The sequence below is a fragment of the Lipophrys pholis genome, assembly GCF_963383615.2.
Source record: "Lipophrys pholis genome assembly, chromosome: 23".
Classification (NCBI taxonomy): Eukaryota; Metazoa; Chordata; class Actinopteri; order Blenniiformes; family Blenniidae; genus Lipophrys; species Lipophrys pholis.
The window spans coordinates 772624-789847 of NC_137645.1; the positions used below are offsets into that span (position 1 = coordinate 772624).

The 17224-nt window shown below is 48.2% G+C and overlaps 1 protein-coding gene across 2 annotated transcripts in view; it reads right to left on the reverse strand.

Annotated features, from left to right (window-relative positions):
- The window catches only part of raph1b (Ras association (RalGDS/AF-6) and pleckstrin homology domains 1b), a 33973-nt gene that overhangs the window by 4137 nt on the left and 12612 nt on the right, over positions 1-17224 (reverse strand). The window contains exons 3-17 of one of the 2 annotated variants that reach the window (XM_080493119.1): positions 9791-9910; positions 9492-9597; positions 9206-9400; positions 8222-8652; positions 7666-7752; positions 7188-7262; positions 4011-4088; positions 2340-2499; positions 2039-2160; positions 1686-1751; positions 1467-1610; positions 984-1094; positions 499-597; positions 285-405; positions 66-202 (exon numbers count right to left, since the gene is read on the reverse strand). In XM_080493119.1, the coding sequence (XP_080349245.1) occupies positions 66-202; positions 285-405; positions 499-597; positions 984-1094; positions 1467-1610; positions 1686-1751; positions 2039-2160; positions 2340-2499; positions 4011-4088; positions 7188-7262; positions 7666-7752; positions 8222-8652; positions 9206-9400; positions 9492-9597; positions 9791-9910 (2052 nt within the window). The remainder of the gene's footprint in view (positions 1-65; positions 203-284; positions 406-498; positions 598-983; positions 1095-1466; positions 1611-1685; positions 1752-2038; positions 2161-2339; positions 2500-4010; positions 4089-7187; positions 7263-7665; positions 7753-8221; positions 8653-9205; positions 9401-9491; positions 9598-9790; positions 9911-17224) is intronic. The other variant, XM_080493120.1, reaches the window with a different exon arrangement.

The following is a 17224-nucleotide window of genomic DNA, read 5'->3' on the forward strand; positions in this document are numbered from 1 at the left end:
TCCGCTCAGTGGGGTTAATCAAACACCAGACTGATAGATTTCTTTTATGGATCGGTGACCTGTACCTTGGTGTTCTCCTCAATCTGAGTGCCTCTCTTCCAAGCCTCAGAGAAGATGGAGCTGACCACACTCTGGGACCGGCCGTGGGAGGAGCTGGTGTCCACGCCGCTGTCTGAGTGACCCGAATGGTTCGACTGAGACTCTGAAGGAACAAACAACAAAACACATCATTCACAGTGGCATTCCAGGCTCTCTGTGGAGCTGGAGTTAGGAAACCCGCTCACCAGGTATGCTGGCCGAGCTGGAGCCGGAGCGGATGCTGGAGGTGGAGAGAGACGACCAGTCGTAGGCTGCCTCCGTCCTCTTCATGGCCTCCTGGTAGTTCATGTACAACTGCTTCCCGTACTGCAGCACAATGTTTACCACGAGTTGGCATTTCATTTCATTTCAACAACAACAACAACAACAGAAGGAAAGAGCGTTGAGGTGGAAGCCCACCTTGGCGATGCGGATCCCGTTCACCCACTGGTGCAGCGTCCTCACGTCATCGCAGCACAGGTACTTTATGTACTGGGACTTCTTCTGGATTTGCGGGTGCTGCAAGGAATTGTACACAAATAAATAGGAGCGGGAATCCAACATGTGGAATCTCCTGTTAACAAAACCATGTTATCCACTGTGAACCTGTGTGACCTTTATTTATTCGTCTGAAATCTTTTTATTAGTTTTCTCTTTTTTTATTTACAAAAATTGAAAAGTAAGAGGTTAATTCAATGTAATGTATGTTGAGGACAGAATAAACTGAGCATCAACAATTAATTGACTTCTACACTTTTACCTCTAATAGTTCACTACTTCCCTTTGTACCACTTCAAGCTATAAACCTCTTGAACTGCAGTAAATAACTGAACAAATGTGTGTGTGTTGACGCCAGTACATTTCCAATCATTAAACACGTTAAAGACACATTGACAGGACGTCACCTTGAGAGCCAGACAGTAGTCAGTCGGAGCCTTGTACTTGCTGCGGTAGTCCTGGCCGTAATACACGTTGACATGGTCTAACTGCAGGAAGCACACCAGATCTCTGGACGCCTGTTAAGACAGAGGGAACGCTCTGATGCATGAGCAGAGAGGAAGCTTCGCTGAGGGCCCGGGACGGCACTTAAACACATTAAGGGACTATTTCTTTATTTATCTTCTGCATAATGATAAACACATTGGCAGCGACTGCAAACGGAGTTACAATCTCTGCTGACAGATGTAAAAATAGAGCACATGTGCACAGGAAGTCGAGCTTGAGAAATAAATAAATAAATATGAAAGCATGTGTTTCTGTTGTTCAAAGCGATCTGGCCCCATAACAGGAAATGCCATCAGTGGGACTCAGCATGCAGGGAGCTCAGCCTGATTTCTGTCTCTTCATTGTGTCTGAGTATCTGCTGGACTCCGTCTCTACCAACTGACCTTGGCTTTGCCTTTGGGGACGTAGTAGATCCCCGAGGCCCTGAGGAGAAAGTAGCGCTTCTTCCACGACTTCTTCCCGTCCTCTTTGAGCCACAGGACACCCTCGATCTCGGGGACGGACACCGAGCCGCCACAGAAACATTCCTGATACAAACACAGACTTATTTAAAGGCAAGCCTCCACCAATGAGTAACGGCGACAGGAAAGACTCACCCCTACCTCTAATAAAGCCTCTTTGTTCCTGTCAGCCATCTCCGATGTCTCCTTCCGCCCCAACAAATAGTTCTGGGGGTGATTGAGGAGAGCAGAAGGGGGGTGAACTCTACAGCTCACCTCGTCTTATGTTAAATAAATGATTCACTTTTACTGGCTTTAGAGGTTTGACCTACTTCCAGGTCTCCTACACACTCACACACACACACTCACACACACACACACTCCCTGGGTCTCTCTGCAAGTTGTGTGGCTGCGCAGCCTCTCAGCATGCATAAACAATGCTTCTGTACATACAGCATTCACACACCGAGCGGACAGGCTGCGTGCTCCCTGCTGAACGTGCGACGGGCGCTCACCTGGGGGTTTTTGAAAAGAGCGTATTTCTCGATGCGCTCAATGAACATGAGCTTGTTGTGGCTGTCTCGTGTCCAGTTTAAAAGGTTCTCCACCAGGTTCTCATGATCTTCAAAGATACGCTCTGAGAACAAAAAGGAGAGAGGAGGAGGAGGAGGAGGAATAAGGATGAGATGTGAGATAGGCAGTGTTTCTTTGGATGGTGCTGCAGTGTCTACTTAATGTCCGCCCTCTGGGGATTTCAATTTTTTCTAGGTGGAGCAAGATCTTCAGCTGTGCACCTTCACAAAACTCATCTCTTACCCATCTGCAGCTCGGTGATGGTCTCCACCAGGGACCAGTCGGGACTGTAGCCACAGTGCGATTTGTCCAGCAGGCTATCCAGCACCTGCCTGACCGTCTGCCGCTCGTCCACCATCATCGTCTTCGAGCTCTCGTCTGACATGTGGACCCTGATCACCAGCTGAGGAAGAGGAGGGCAAGAAATGAAGGTGAAGCTCATGGGTGGCGTGTTTTATTAAATCATCTTCCACTATTGTCCCAAGTTTTGGCCCTCTGCTGGCGAGGGTGAAACTTTACTGACCTGAAAATGATCAACGTTTTTATATCTAACTTACAAAACAAGAGTTTTTCCTTCATCATAACCATTTTCTTTTTTGTGTTAAATCCTAAATCATCCACATTTCTATTGCTCAGACTCCATCAATGAGGTCAATAGCATTAGTTATACCTGGAGAACTCTGAACAAATGACTACAAGTCTGCTCTGAATGTCAAGTCACGTCCTTTATTCAGCACACGCAACAATTATACCTAGTATAATAATGTGCAGTGAAATGCTTTAAGTACATTTTCTGCACCCAAACAACAGTTTTCATGGAATAGAAGAATATAAATCAACATTTTAACAATAATGAAAATAGTGTGTTGCAAATGAAGAGGAATTAACGGCTATATCAACACCCAGAAAACACTGAGTCGTGTAATTATGATTATCTACTGAAGTTTATTCATGCAACACAGTGTCGTCCCATCATAGCTGCAGAAAGACTGACGGTACCAACCAAACCTTCCACAAGCAACATTCTGGAGTGAGTCTGAACGTGACCCCCCACTCGTGCCAAATCCAGCTTCCAACAGCCTCTTAAACCAAAACCTGCCCTCAATTCCTTGACCCCTGTAGGTTTCCTCATCCCGTCACCCACACATCCAACCAGCGAACCGCTGCAGACGACTGAACCCAAACGTAAACCAATGACAAGCCTGGGGGGGGGGGGGCCATGAGGCTCAGCCACAGGGTGGGGGTGGGGGGGTCTGACCTATATTCCTCACAGGAAAGACCCCCCAAATATACAAATGAGAAGACATTTCAATAACAACAAGAATGTAGGAATCAAACTGTCGAGAATCCAGAAAATAGTGAGGCGTGATTCTTGGTTGTAAAATGCTGACAAAGTGATTCATCACATCACAGCAGCCTCCAGTGTTTTGAGCCTGCTTCTCTGTACCAGCACCCATTATCCTGTCCTTTTCTATCCACTTGGCAGAGTCAACTCCAGAGACACTGCAGAGCTTCCACTATTCACTGACCGTAGAAAGGACACCATTCTGCACTCACTCGGAGCCAAAGCAACCCCACACACACTCCCCAAAGGGCGAACACGCGTCACGACTTAAAAACCAGCGTTTCTTTGGCTGCTTGGGGTTAAATAACACGTCTGCATTGTCTCTCAACTTGCACACCCCGTCTGATTCCCCGCTCCCTCCCCAAGCAGATGCACATAATCAAACACTGCAATGACCTATTTTCTGTGCGCTTCACCGCCTCGCTGTGGATGAAGTTCACAAAGAGACGCAGCGAATGTGACCATGACAGCAGCGATTGTACGAGTCGGAAAAGCTTTTTTATAAGCGAGAAACTGAGTCTGAGTTTAAGATGTGTCCGCCAAGAGAGGGAAACAAAGGGTGACGCTACCTTTTTCACCTGCGCCTCCTTGATTTTCTCCAGAGCGACTCGAATCTTCTCGGCCTTCAGCTTGGCAGCTTGCTCCTCCTGGACGGACACAAAAGGCACGGTTAACATTTCTGATTTCACAGGCTTGCCTCATCCTGGTCGGCCATGCTCTCCAGTCTCCACCCCAGCAAAAAGACCTCATGCACACACACACACAACTTCATTAAACTGCGAGCAGCCGTCCACACCGTCTGGTCACGCCAGCTCGTGGCGGGAAGGTGTGAGGGCGTCGCACTCCGGGCAGCTTACCTGGCCCCTCCAACAAGACGCCATCACCTCCATGCTACAGGTTGGAGGGAGTGATCAGATGTGCCGATATGCAATCAATAAAGAGCCGGGACGCCAAGTCACAGACGATCTGACTGTGGCGTGTCGAACATGGCGCCCAGTTTATGGTTTCATGGTGGATTCACATGGAGCTGCAGCAGGTCCCTTTGATGTTGCTCCAGAGCGGCGGGAAAACAATAGTAGAAGATCCCCAAAGGGCGAGAAGCTGCGGATTGGTGTCGGATCGGAAGAGCTTTCACCTCAAGACGGGAAAATCTGATCTAAAACAGAAACCATCCTGACAGCAGTGTGTTTAAAAAAAACGTTGGCAGGAAGAGTCACTGTCTGTCTGCAGAAAACACAAAGTTATTCCTCCTGGATCCTCAGCCGGGCTTCCTGCGTCCATTGGTCCAGCTGGCAGGGATGCTGGGACATCCACACATGTGCCTCGGAGACGAGCACGATTTGACTACAACTCCAAGTGAGACGGCGGGGAGGACGACGCCCCTCCCCCTTTCCTTCTCCCACCCGCTCTGCTCGCCTCCCTCTCCATCACGTCCTCTTTAGAACACATGCAGAGGTTTAGGAGCGTGCCCAATCGATGGAGCATAATCCCCCCCAAACAGGACAATAGGGGGGGTCGGCCAACCATCGAGCCCCAGTTGCGAGACCTTTCACCAATCAGGAGGAGGAGGGCGACCATGACTGACTCGACCGCTCGGCGCTAACCTGCACTGACAAGGACACGGAGTGGAATGTGGGTGAGAGACGAGCTGAACTGGGGAATATTTAAAGTCACATGTGGAAGAAAAAAGGGTAAATGGGGTATTTACAACTGCAACCCAAGCCTCTTATCTCAGCAGCCTCCCCTCCTCCTTGACCCAGACTACTTTTTTCACTTGACCGACTCCAGTGTGCATTCACATTAATGCAACGGTCCCCACGTCTGTGTTTGTCCAACACAGTGTGGCAGGCTTTAGTCACTGACAGCAGAGACGCTCCAGCTCAGGTCATGGAGGCTGTGCCGATTACAGTCCAGAGTCCATCGCCCGCCCCCCCCCCCCCCCCCAGCCATTATTCCCTCTCACCACGACACCCCCGCCCTGCTCTTTATTAGACATTAGTCTGATTCCGATTCCACAGGCATCTTTACCCTCCACTTTCACACCAGAGCCAATTTTCCAAAAGCCTCTCCTGCCTCGCAGAGAAGGAAGAAAAAAACAACTGCCGGCACCGTCTTCCTTTGATGTCGCTCCGCTCTCTTCTTCTCCCACACCCTCATTCAGTATTCTGATTGGCGGGGAGAGGGAGGAAGTATCTGCGGCTCGCTCTCCTCCGTTCTCTGGTGGAAAGAGTAACACGAACACACAAACCGCCTCACAGCCTGCAGGGCCTCCTCGTTTCTAAACTGTTCTCATGCTCACTGTGGAGGCTGATGCTTAGGAGTTGCTGTTCATCTCAGCGTCGCCTAATGCAAAATGTAGAACAGAAATCCACGGCGCTTCTAAAATCACTGGCGGGACGAGTTGAGAGCCGGCTGAGCCAGCTTCACCGCCGTCCTACAGCAGTGTGAAGGCTTCACAGGTACGTGCAGGCCAGTTAACAGCCCAGGAATCAGCGCAGGATGTAATCTGCTTTAAATCCTTCTGTATCTCGGTTATGATCTGGGCTCTGCGGGGGCACGCATCACTCCCAGGACTCATTGTTCCACGCTAAAGTTTTGTTATTCTTGCTGTTTTCATGTGATGAAAGTCTTGCACAGTAGTTTATTCATCTCCGAGTGGCTCAGGCAGCTGGGGTTTGCTTTCTGTGTGGAGATCGTACATTCTCTTTGTGCGTCTGTGGGCTTTGACATTTTTGGGGACTTTATCTTGTGTGTGACGGTCTGTCAACTGTGTTTGACTGGTCCTCAGGGTGTCATTGGAAAATCCTGAATCAAATCTAAGTTATCGGTATTATTGGCCATAATACATCTAAAAATGGTCAAATGTTTCACATTATTGCGTTAGAAGTTAATGAAAAAATATTCCATAGTCTTTATGTACTCACAGTTTAGAAAAATGCCGTCATGACAAGTGGCACCGAGCAACAGTAGCTCATGAAGATTGTATAAAAAAACAAAACTGCTTTTGATCAATCGATAATTCTTATTAAGCAAAACTCAAGTAAACTTCAATAGCGGTGCTCATTTTTCATGTGGCCCTTTTGGAAAATGAGTTGGAGTATGAAAAGCATAGCGCTAAATCCTCTTGAAGTTTCCAGAACAAAGAATTATTCCAACCAAGATTAGAGATACTCTCAGAATTAACTGGGCTCAACTTTACAATCACAAATCTGCACTCATGTGATCAGCCTAAACACAGAAACAAACTCCTGCAACCAACATCTGATGAGAAGTGGCCAACAGCACACTGCTACTCATCTACATGAGGGATCTTTGTATTGATGAATTAAAAAGTCTTAGGCCTCTAAAGATATCAATTCTGATATAATAATTTAATGAACGGCTGCTTCTTCTTCTTCTGACGAAATGCAAATGTAAAGCGAGCAAACTGGAGAGAAAATGAAAATAAAAGGAAAATACAGACTCATAAAAAAAGCAAGTGTCTTCAATACATGTGCAAGTTAATCAATGATGAAGGAAAAATCCATGTTGTTCATTCATTTTTTCTTTTTTTTTTTTAATCCGACTAAAACACACACAAGAGCCAGTTTGGCCTTCTTCTGTCGGGGAGTTGGAAATGTTCTCTGAGCGTTTCCAACATGGATTTTTCAACAACAACAAAAAAAAAGAAGACATGCAGAGCATAAGAGACACACACAGAAGAAGAAAGAAAGAAAGAAAGAAAAGCAAGTGTATGGAGAAATCACCTTGGTCAGGAGGTGAGAAGGCTTTCCTGCTATGCTTTTCAGAATGAGCGAGGTTTCTCGGTCCAGATAGGAGTGCTTGGGTGAGGAGGAGACAGGAGAGCACAGGAACAGACAAAACACAGAGAAGTCAGTGATTCTAGGAGGGTTTGCTGATCGTTTGTTTGCGTGGAAATGAGAGAAGCGGTTAGCTTCAGCTGTGGGTAAAGGAGCAATGATTGTGAGGAGTATGCACAAGGAAAACACGAGTCCAGACCTTCCACTGCCTCTCACACACACCTCTTTCACAACACACACACACACGGATACACATGCAAACACTGCACAGCAACCAAAGTCATTAAGACACCGTTCCCATTATAGTTTTTGTAGCTTCACAGGTCAAACCAAGAGGTTTAAAAGAGCCTCCATACTGTGCAGGAGCTAAAGTGTTTGTGATCGCCTCACGCTGGACATGCAAGCGTCGCACACATGCACTTACGGTGGCTCGGTCCACTTCACCGTCTGGAGGGGCGAAGTCAAGCTGCCGCCTGGCCGGCTTACCGTTGGCCCTTCGCAGTGTGACATGCTGGGAAAGCCATGAGGTGCAGCCATGTTTGTGTGTGGATAGCGGGCACGTATATGTCAGGGGGGGAAAATGCAAACACACAATGTAAACACATGCAGTGATGACATGCAAGATGGTTCCAGGCAAAAATATCTGAGGATATTTTGCTTCAGGAGTGAAAACAACTTTGGGCATTAACATTGTGATCCAAGTCACACTTGAGATTACAATGCACTGCGTGGTGCAGGCAAACGTCACGCTGTGTGTGTTAAGCATGCAGATGCTGGATTGAGGTCAGTTCAATCTCATCGAGCTTTGGATTTTCGGAATTCTTCACATGCAGAAGGTGAACTGACCTCAAGACTGACTCACACGCTTACCGTCACATGACCGCGTCACACAAACCCACTCAGGATTGTTGTTCTGATACCAGCGGATAAGTTCTACGTGCTGGACGTGTGTGAGGAGCGTGTTTGAGCGTTTCTCTTACCTCGGTGCTGGTCTGGTTTTGTCCCTGGGTGCCCGGGCTGCTGCGACCCTCCACCTCCCCTCCCGTCACTTTGTCAGTGTCCAGGGAGTCCATGCTGGAAGCGGAGGCACATGCTGAATTCACACTGGACCGCTGGGACGCAGCCTCCTGCTCGCTGACCGCGCCCACGGAGCCCGTCCTGCGGTGCTGCCCGCCGCCGCCGCCCGACGATCCGGACGAGGGCCGCCGCAGCGTGGCGGAGGAGAAGGAGGACGAGGACGAAGAGGAGGAGGAGGACGTCTGGCGGGCTGCTTCGTCCATGCTGAGCGAGGCCTTCTCCAGCTGGGACGTGATGTCGTCCAGCGAGATGTTGGATGCCGGGGGGCGAGCGTTGACGCTGCCGCCCCGGACCGTGTTGGCTGGCGAGGCCCGGGTACTGCTACTGGTGCTTCCTGTGAGGGTTGAAATGAAATGAAACACCTCAGAGAGATGACAAGCACCATCATACAACAAGAAGAAGAGAAACTGCAAGAAATCTGGAGTTCCTTCCAAGTAAATACATTGGAATCAACAGTGTTTACCAATGATGAACAGAAAAACTATTTTTTTCCTTATATTTTGTAGAAGATGTAGTAATTCAAAGAAAATAAAGCTTTGTATTGTCTGACTGAATCTTTGAGAAACCATCATGCAAATTTCCCTTCGTGTTCTCTGCAGTCAACAGGACATAAATGAGTGAGCATCTGCACCGACCTCGGCGTTGGGAAAACACCAGCGTGTGTGCAGAAAATACAGAAACATGCAAAGTTAACCATCTTTCAATTCAGATTGCTGGTGTTTTCTATATTTTGTTGATATAAAGTCCCTCCTAAACCTCAGCAAATACAATTTTAGATGAGAGCCATCCATGTTTTTATTGCTTAACTCGTCCTCCCCATCCACTGTGCCCCAAATCAGAGCAATAGATGAAATGGGGCTTGTAATGCTGCTATGTGGGGGTACTACCTCCGCTGCTGCCCCCTCCACTGATGCCGGAGTGCTTGGTGCTGGCACTGCGCCCCCCGGGGCCCCGCTGCTGGCCTTTGGTCTGGCCGCGGGAGGTGGAGTTGGGTCTGGAGATGGTGCTGAGCTCCTGCTCAATGGAGCACAGGTCGGCCATCAGGGCGTCCAGGTCCACCGCGTCTCCCTGGTTCAAGGCCTCTGCAGAGAGCAACGACACAGGAGGTGATGAAGCCAGAGAGGTGGGGTGGGGGTCGGGGGGGGCAGGAAGCTGGAAGGAGCGAGGTCTCACCGTTGATGTTGTACATGGAGAAGCGGTAGGAGAAGTTGGCCATGTTCGTCTCCTGCCTGAGAGGCGGCTTCTGCAGCACTTTCTGTGGCCTGCCGTCATCCAGACTCTAAAACACACAGTCAAATCATCTTCACCACCGCGTCTGCCGGCCAGACTCACACACCAACACAGTCAGTGTGGTGGAGGAGGGGAGGGGACTAGAGACCGGATTAGAAGGGCGATGGTGCAGCTCATTCTTTCTTTATTTCGACTCTCTTCTACCTGTGTGGGTGTGTTTTTGTGTGCGTGTCTCTCCTGACCTGTGTGAGCTTATCCAGCTCTCCCAGCCAGGCTCCAAACATCTTGTCCAGGTCCTGGTCCTCCTTGTCACTGTCCTCCTCGGCTCCATGGTCCAGCTCATCGTCGGATACCTGCTCCATCTGCAGCGAGAGGAAATCCATAGAACATCAGGAATAGTGATGTACAGAAATATACACAGTATATCAGGTCACACCCACATAGCAGTATAAAAAAAAAAAGAAAAACCTTGAGCTCAGCTCAAGCCAACCTCACTGCCTGTTACCATGACAACCACTCCCGGACCCCTAGCGGGCGCCGTGCGCTATGTGATCACTGAAATGCCCTGTAGTGTCTGTACGGTGTCTGTAGTGCTGCTGCTGATCGGCACAGACACACTCAGAAGCTTCACTTCCAGCCTGAGATGGCTGAAAAGAGAAAGAGGAAGAGGAGCAGAGCATCTTCCTCAAGTATACAAACATCCCAGCATGAAATCCTTCGTCATTTGGCATTTGAACGTGGAGGGAGGTCATTAAATCAGCGGTGTGGGGTGCTAATGGCCATAGTTCACACCATGTGTGATGTTCAGTGTGAAAGCTCAGCTGGTATTGTGGTAAAATAGCTCCCTCTAGTGGACAAAAAGATGCTGTTTGTCTGAACTCTAGTAACAGAAAGTAATCAATTATCTTTAGATCAGTCAAATATGGATTCTTCCACCATTGATGCTAAAATATTGAACTTCAGCATCAACAAGCAGAATTAAATATCTGTGGCAAAATCATGATTTACCTATAGAAAGATTACTCGACAAATACTAGTACTTCTCCTGGATTACATCGCGCATGAGTCTTCTCTTCACAAAAACACTTTCCAGTAGACATAACGCAACAGAAAACATTAAATCAAGGCCAAAGACAAATCACAGCAGATAAAGCTTCAAGTAGGATACAACAAAACCTATTTTTTGGATGTCATGCAGCCTTGACGCGTGCTGACGTCCGTCGCTTATCATTTCTGTCACAGCCGGGCGCTGGCACAGTTTAGACCATCTGATATTCACCAACCTGAGAGGGTGATTGGGGGGGTTGGATACTCACAAATGTCAGTGTGCAACAAGGAACAATGTTATCTAATCTGCTGATACATTTGTCAAGTGGAAGGACAGAGAGGAGCTGCAGGAGTCACGCCTGTGATGATTGGACCGACTCCAAAGCTGCGGCGCTCGCAATTATTACTCCATTTATGCATCGTCCACTTTTAATATGTTATATACAAATATTAAAAGAAAGACAAATCCACTAGCTGTTTAGAGACTCTTGGAATTTGATTATAAAGGCAATAAATACATTCAGACACTAGAACTAGGAAACAAGTGCAACAGATCTGGTACAGTCCAGCGCCCCGATACAGTCCAGTCAGATGGAATATTCCTGAGTAATCCCATTGATGTTTTCAGAGCGTGTCACTCCTTCCTGTTATCCACGCTATGTGGTGTCAGTCACTAGTGGGGACTGTACCAGCCCGGGATTAACCCCTCCAGTGACCCCTGTTCTTTAGATCTGGCCAAACGTCCTGGTGGGACGAGTTCAGTGGCGAGCTCCGGAGGTAACCTGTATGTCTGGGGGTCACGTCTGGTGGTTGGAAGAATGTGACAAAAGTGGTCGGTATGTGAATGGCGATGAAACAGAAACAGCAAATCAAGCAATCTCTGAAAAAATACTCCTGCTGGTACCAAGAGCCGACGATGGATCACTTCCTGCAGTGGCAGTGAACCCAACAGGAACGGACTTGATGGAGTCAAAGTACGCAAACAAAAACAAATACACAGAATAAATAGAAATACGTGTGTGTGTGTGTGTGTGTATTGAAATGACATCCGAGAACATGTGGGAGTCGGACCAGGAAATAGCCAGGATGTGCAGGATTCCTAATTTCCCTCATGGCCTGTTTCTTGGCAGGAAACTCCAGCTGTCTGTCGGCCTGTTTGTGCCACTTAAACGGGGTGGGAGGGGTCATAGGGGGAGTCCAAATGGATCCCCGCACTCCATAGTCTTTAGGATCGACCCAGCGGTTAAAATGGAAAATGACAGGAGGACGCAACCGATTGCTTTAGTAGAAATTACATGGTTCCATGTGGCTCCGTTCGGGCCCCTCCAGGTCACACACATGTATTTGTGGGTTCCCGTGTATGGAAATAGCTAACTTAACCAGAAAAACATGACATCACAGCGGAGAGAAGAAGACAAACACGCACGCCGTTTGCCGTCGCTCGCCGAGGTGTTTCCATACGTAAATACACAAGCTGGGAACGAGTCGGCCTGGGGGGGCTTCACAACGGCCACCAAACAGAAAACAGAGAAACAGAGCAAATGTCCCCAAAAACAAAGAGCACGGCGAGAGCTGTCCTAATGGAATCAGGGGAAATGCTGCTGCAGGTTTAAGTGAATTACCACCTGAGGCCCGGCTTTTAAGCTTCTGGAGCATGACCTGGGGGGGGGGTGGGGGGGGGGTGGGGGGGGGGGGGGGGGGGCATCACCGCGTGCCCTGCTCCTCCTCCTCATGCTCTTCCTCCCTTGTCAGCGCATGACCGCCATTTATCTGTCTCCAGTGACGGCTCGGAGGGCCTGGGGTGAGAGACGGAAGGTCAAAGGTCGTCTCGGTGGCGTCTCTGGCAGTCTTGTCTCATGCAAAAAAATAAAGGAGCATGGCGATGCCGAGTGAGTTCTGGGAAAGCAAATCTATAATTCTGAGAGAAAGCACATCCGTTACCGAGGAGGCTGAAGAGGCGGGAGGAGGAAGATGAGGAGGAGGACGTGCCTATCTTTAGACAAATTCATCCAGATCAGAGAGTGTCAAGAGGATTGGGAAAAACCGAGCAGGATGAAGATAAGCTGCTGGGTCGTTGTAGTTTCCACATCTCGGGGAATCGTGACTTTGGTCCAGCAGCAGCGAGCGAGGTCCGACAACAGGAAGTAGGTTAATGAGCGGGACCCGTCACTGGAGGCGCTGCGCTGGTTGACAAGTCAACGTACTGACTTCTCGTCACCTTTTAGCTCGCGTTACATCGACTGGTGGACGTGGCTGGGGGGCTTTTTTCACACCAAACGTGACACATGAACACAGTTGCATCCTCCAGATAATGTGAAGCGAATATTCTCATTCTGCAGGTTCTCTCTGAAATCTATAAAGACGTTTACCAGTTTCTCCTTTTTCACTATTCCGGAGGCGTTTCGGCGGCAGTTGATCGCAGGTCTGGTGTGTTAAAAGGTGAGCAATGTACCTGATAAGAGAGATTAGGTTGGGGCTTCGCTGGCTTTCTCCTTTACACAAGCAAACTGTGCAAAGTAAAGGAAAAAAGGAAGAAATAAACATCCAAAAGATAGAAAGAAACCCACAAGAGTATGTGGGTGTGACAGAGAGTGAGGGAGAGTGTGAAATGACATCAGGGGTCAGGTCGGGCCTCTGTGGTTAGATTACGTGATCGGGACTGCGCACCGCGGCTCATTTGGTTTGAATTAAACTACATCTGGGAGCGCCGAGTCGATAACATGCGAGGAAACGTGCTGAAACTTTAACAGCTCCACATTCCCGTCTCCATCCGAAACTCCAATGACGAACATCTCCTACCAGAGACACAAATAAAAGTCTTTTATATGTCAGGAAATAGGAGGGATGGGGATGTGGGATGTGACCTGAGCTGCCAAAACAACTCCTGAGTGGATATTTCCATTAAGTTCCTCAACACAGACTATTTTTGAACCGTTTATAAAATTAACCAATGAGTGTGTCGGGCTCATGAGCATGCAGTAAAAACTGCAAGGGTTAGAAAAAGCAACCGTGTATGAGGCTGGAAAACTCAAGAACAAACAGAAACTCGGTGAACTCTCACGAACACACTGCCATTGTGCAACTACAACGAGGGGGAATTCTTGAAAGTTTAGTGGGACACCGAACTGACTAGAGTCTCCGGGGGAAGATGCAAACGAAGCTCAAACAGAGAAAGAAAAAGCATTTAGCGAAGCCACGGAGAAGATTAAGAACAGCCGCACACGCAACTCGCTTACCAGAGAATGACAATGGTCCAAACAGGCGGCAATCTGCTGGAAGAATTAGGACTAAAGTCACTTTCTGCTGAGGACTTCCATCAATTCCTGCCACACCACGCAGACTGGAGCTCTGCAGAGGCTTTAAAAACATTGCAGCAGACGGGAGATATGCAAATATAAACACGCAAACACTTCCATGGCAGGTCCCTTGTGACCAACTTCCTCATTAATATCCAGCAGTTATAGTGGAGATAACTCACCATAAATTACCCTCCAATCACACTGGCATTTATACGAGAAGTATTAGGTTGTTATGGAAGGAGTTTTTTCTGCATGTCTTTATTTCATCCTTGAGTGCATATGTTTGTCCTCTTCAGGCCCGGTAGACTGTGACTCACCTCTTACACACACACACACACACGTCTGACTGTCACTACGTCCTTTACACACTCAACTATAAAACACACACCAATAAACCCAGCCGGTCATCACAACATCCTGCGTTCTACTCAGGTCGTTTGAAGACAATATGGGTCTTGTAATCAAAGCTTCTCAAATTCTTAATTTCACCGCCTTTCATGTGAAACAGATACGATCTCTGTTGTAAATGTGTATAGTAATAATTTCCAGGCGCAGATGGTGGTTATTTGCTCATTTCCGCTGCTGTCCCCCGTTTTCTGCTCCTGCCTCGCCTTTTTTTTTTTTCCGGTCGCCTCCCTTCACACGCAGACGTTACGCCACGAGGGGAGCGGAGTGGACCACAGACCGGCTGACGAATCAACGTCAAACACACGCTATGCAGGGCCAAAGTGGACAAAGCAAACTGCAGGAGGAGGAGCAGGAGCAGGAGCAGGAGCAAGAGCAAGAGCAGGAGCAGGAGCAGGAGCAGGAGCAGGAGCAGGAGCAGGAGCAGGAGCAGGAGCAGGAGCAGGAGCAGGAGCAGCAGCAGCAGCAGCAGCAGCAGGAGCAGGAGCAGGAGCAGGAGCAGGAGCAGGAGCAGGAGCAGGAGCAGGAGCTCGCCATGCCAGCTAAAAAAACCATGATTTGTAAACTTCGTCTGACCGGCAGTGACCACAGACGTGTGTTTGTCTTTGTGAATGACAAAAGGTTTCAAGAAGTGACGACATAATCTAAATGAGGGACATTGAGAATGAGTGAAAAACCTCAACTCTGACCAACGAAAGATGCTTTTATATACATCTCTATTTATTTTTTTTATCTGCCTTCTTTGTGCTTCGGAATGAAACTGGCAGCTGAAGTGTTTTCACATTTTCTGTGCAGCTACAGGAAAAAAAAAGAAAAGTGCAACTCAGGGTCAGATTACAGTCGGTTAGGCACAAACGCTGTGATTTAAGTAGTTTTCTGTCAAAACGCCATACAAAGGTTGCCAGAACATCCAACGTTAAAGACGTTTTTTTCCATCTTTTTCAGGCCACAGCGTGAGATTTATCTCTTTTACCTCATTCCAAACTAAGCCAGGTCTTTAATGACGAGGAATTAACTTGTTACTGTGGAAGACAGCAGAATTAAATGTGAGAGGAGAGAGAATATATAGTGAAGATAATAACCTTCATCACAACTAAGGACAGATCTTGCGTGTTGCTGCAGAAAAGCTGCATGATGTTTTTCAGGTCACGTTATTTACTGGCAGTCCAAACAAAAAGGAGCTTCAAAGAAGATGTGCAGCAACGCTGAGACAAATCTCTCCTGCAGGAGGGGAACACATGAGAAGGATGGAGAACAATCATAGAAGGGACAGACTGTACAGTGAAGGGCAAGAGGAAGTCAGTGATGGCTGGATCCAGTAATGGAGGAGTGGAGCCAGCTATTAGGCTGTGAATAAAGAAGAGGAGGGGGTGTGAGGACCAAAAAAACAACAGCTCCGGTGTCATTAGTCAAGCACAAGCAACAGCCTGCAAGCAGAGGAGAAGCTCACACACATGGATCAGCACACACACTCGGGCTCAGTGGAGCACAGCGTGACACAGTGAGACGCTCCGGCTGATACAGCCAATTAGGAGGGAGGGGCGGGGGGTTGGGGGGGTGGGGGGGTGAGTAGGAAGTCAGACAGATGGAGAGGGAGTCAGCAGGAGAGGCCGAGGGATGAGAGCGAGTGTGAAAACGCTCGGTCACAGCGGTGGGCAGCAAGGTGCGAGGATTCAGACGCTCGCCAAACTTTAGCTGCCCTGCATCTCGCTGAACGGCTGTTACCATGGCAACCTGCGTGCTCACGGACATATCTCCGGCCGGGCATGTTTCAAGCGTGCAGCCAATGAGGCTTCAGTCTGGGCTTGACTTGAATTGTCAAAACTGGGGAGCGAATCTCCGTCATTCCTCGTGGTGGGCTAATGCAAGGGAAAGGTGGCTTCACACGTTCTTCCCTCTGCTCACAGACCATGTGTCAGCTTCCCTGCCTCCCTCCAAATGTGGAATCAATAGTCTTGTCCGATCCCGCAAGAGCTCACGTTACACACCTACATGCAGGGACTCAGGTAGCCTGCTGCAGGGGGCTCTCACACACACACACACACACTAACATGATGCAGCACTGCAGCAGCAGCAACTGAAACCCAGTGCAGGGAAGAAGCAGCCAGACATTAAAAGCTGCTTAAAAAAAAAAAACATGAGAGGCCCACTGATTTGCCAAAATATGAAGAACAAAAAGAGCTGCAAAGCGTGGAGTGCCTCCTCCGCTGATTTACCCCGCTGGTGTTTGCTTTTTGAAGAAATCCAGTTTGCTGCATCGTACTGCGGCCTGGATTTTGTGCCTCATCAGATGGGAATGTCAACCTGGTGTGATGCATTCAGACAAACCACCCGCAAATTCATCGATGTCCCTTCAAATGAGGGCTCCGAGCAGGGTTCACGTCTACAAATTCAACCTTGGGAAGCAGATCAGAAACAGAGTGAGACCATGATGAAAAACGAGGGCTTATAATACCCGTTACATTCCTCTCAGTGCTGACCAATTGAATAACAATAACTCCCAGTGCTGGAATTCATTTAATCAATGTGGCCTGGGCTTGCATAAGTGCCACTAAAAGGATTGATTGATTAAACTATGCAAGCATAATCATTTATTTTACCTCCGTTTTGATCCAACAGACACATGCCCATAAGTTACAGAGTAGTAATCGGTCTGCACATGCTGATGAATCACTCCTTTGCATGAAATCCACCATGCAAACCACTTTACAGCCTCTCTGCAGCAGGCAGGAGTGCACATTCATGGCTTTTTCATATGTTCTCAGGGAGTTTTAGGACAGTAAACTTTTTAAGAGCTGCAATTCACTCCATACTGCCCATTTTTTGTGCATATCTAAGCAAATTTACATTAATCAAAAGATTTATTTTCTAAATGAAGTCATGCTTGGAGCGTGCTCTGTGTGGCTTAACAGGAGGTTTACAAGT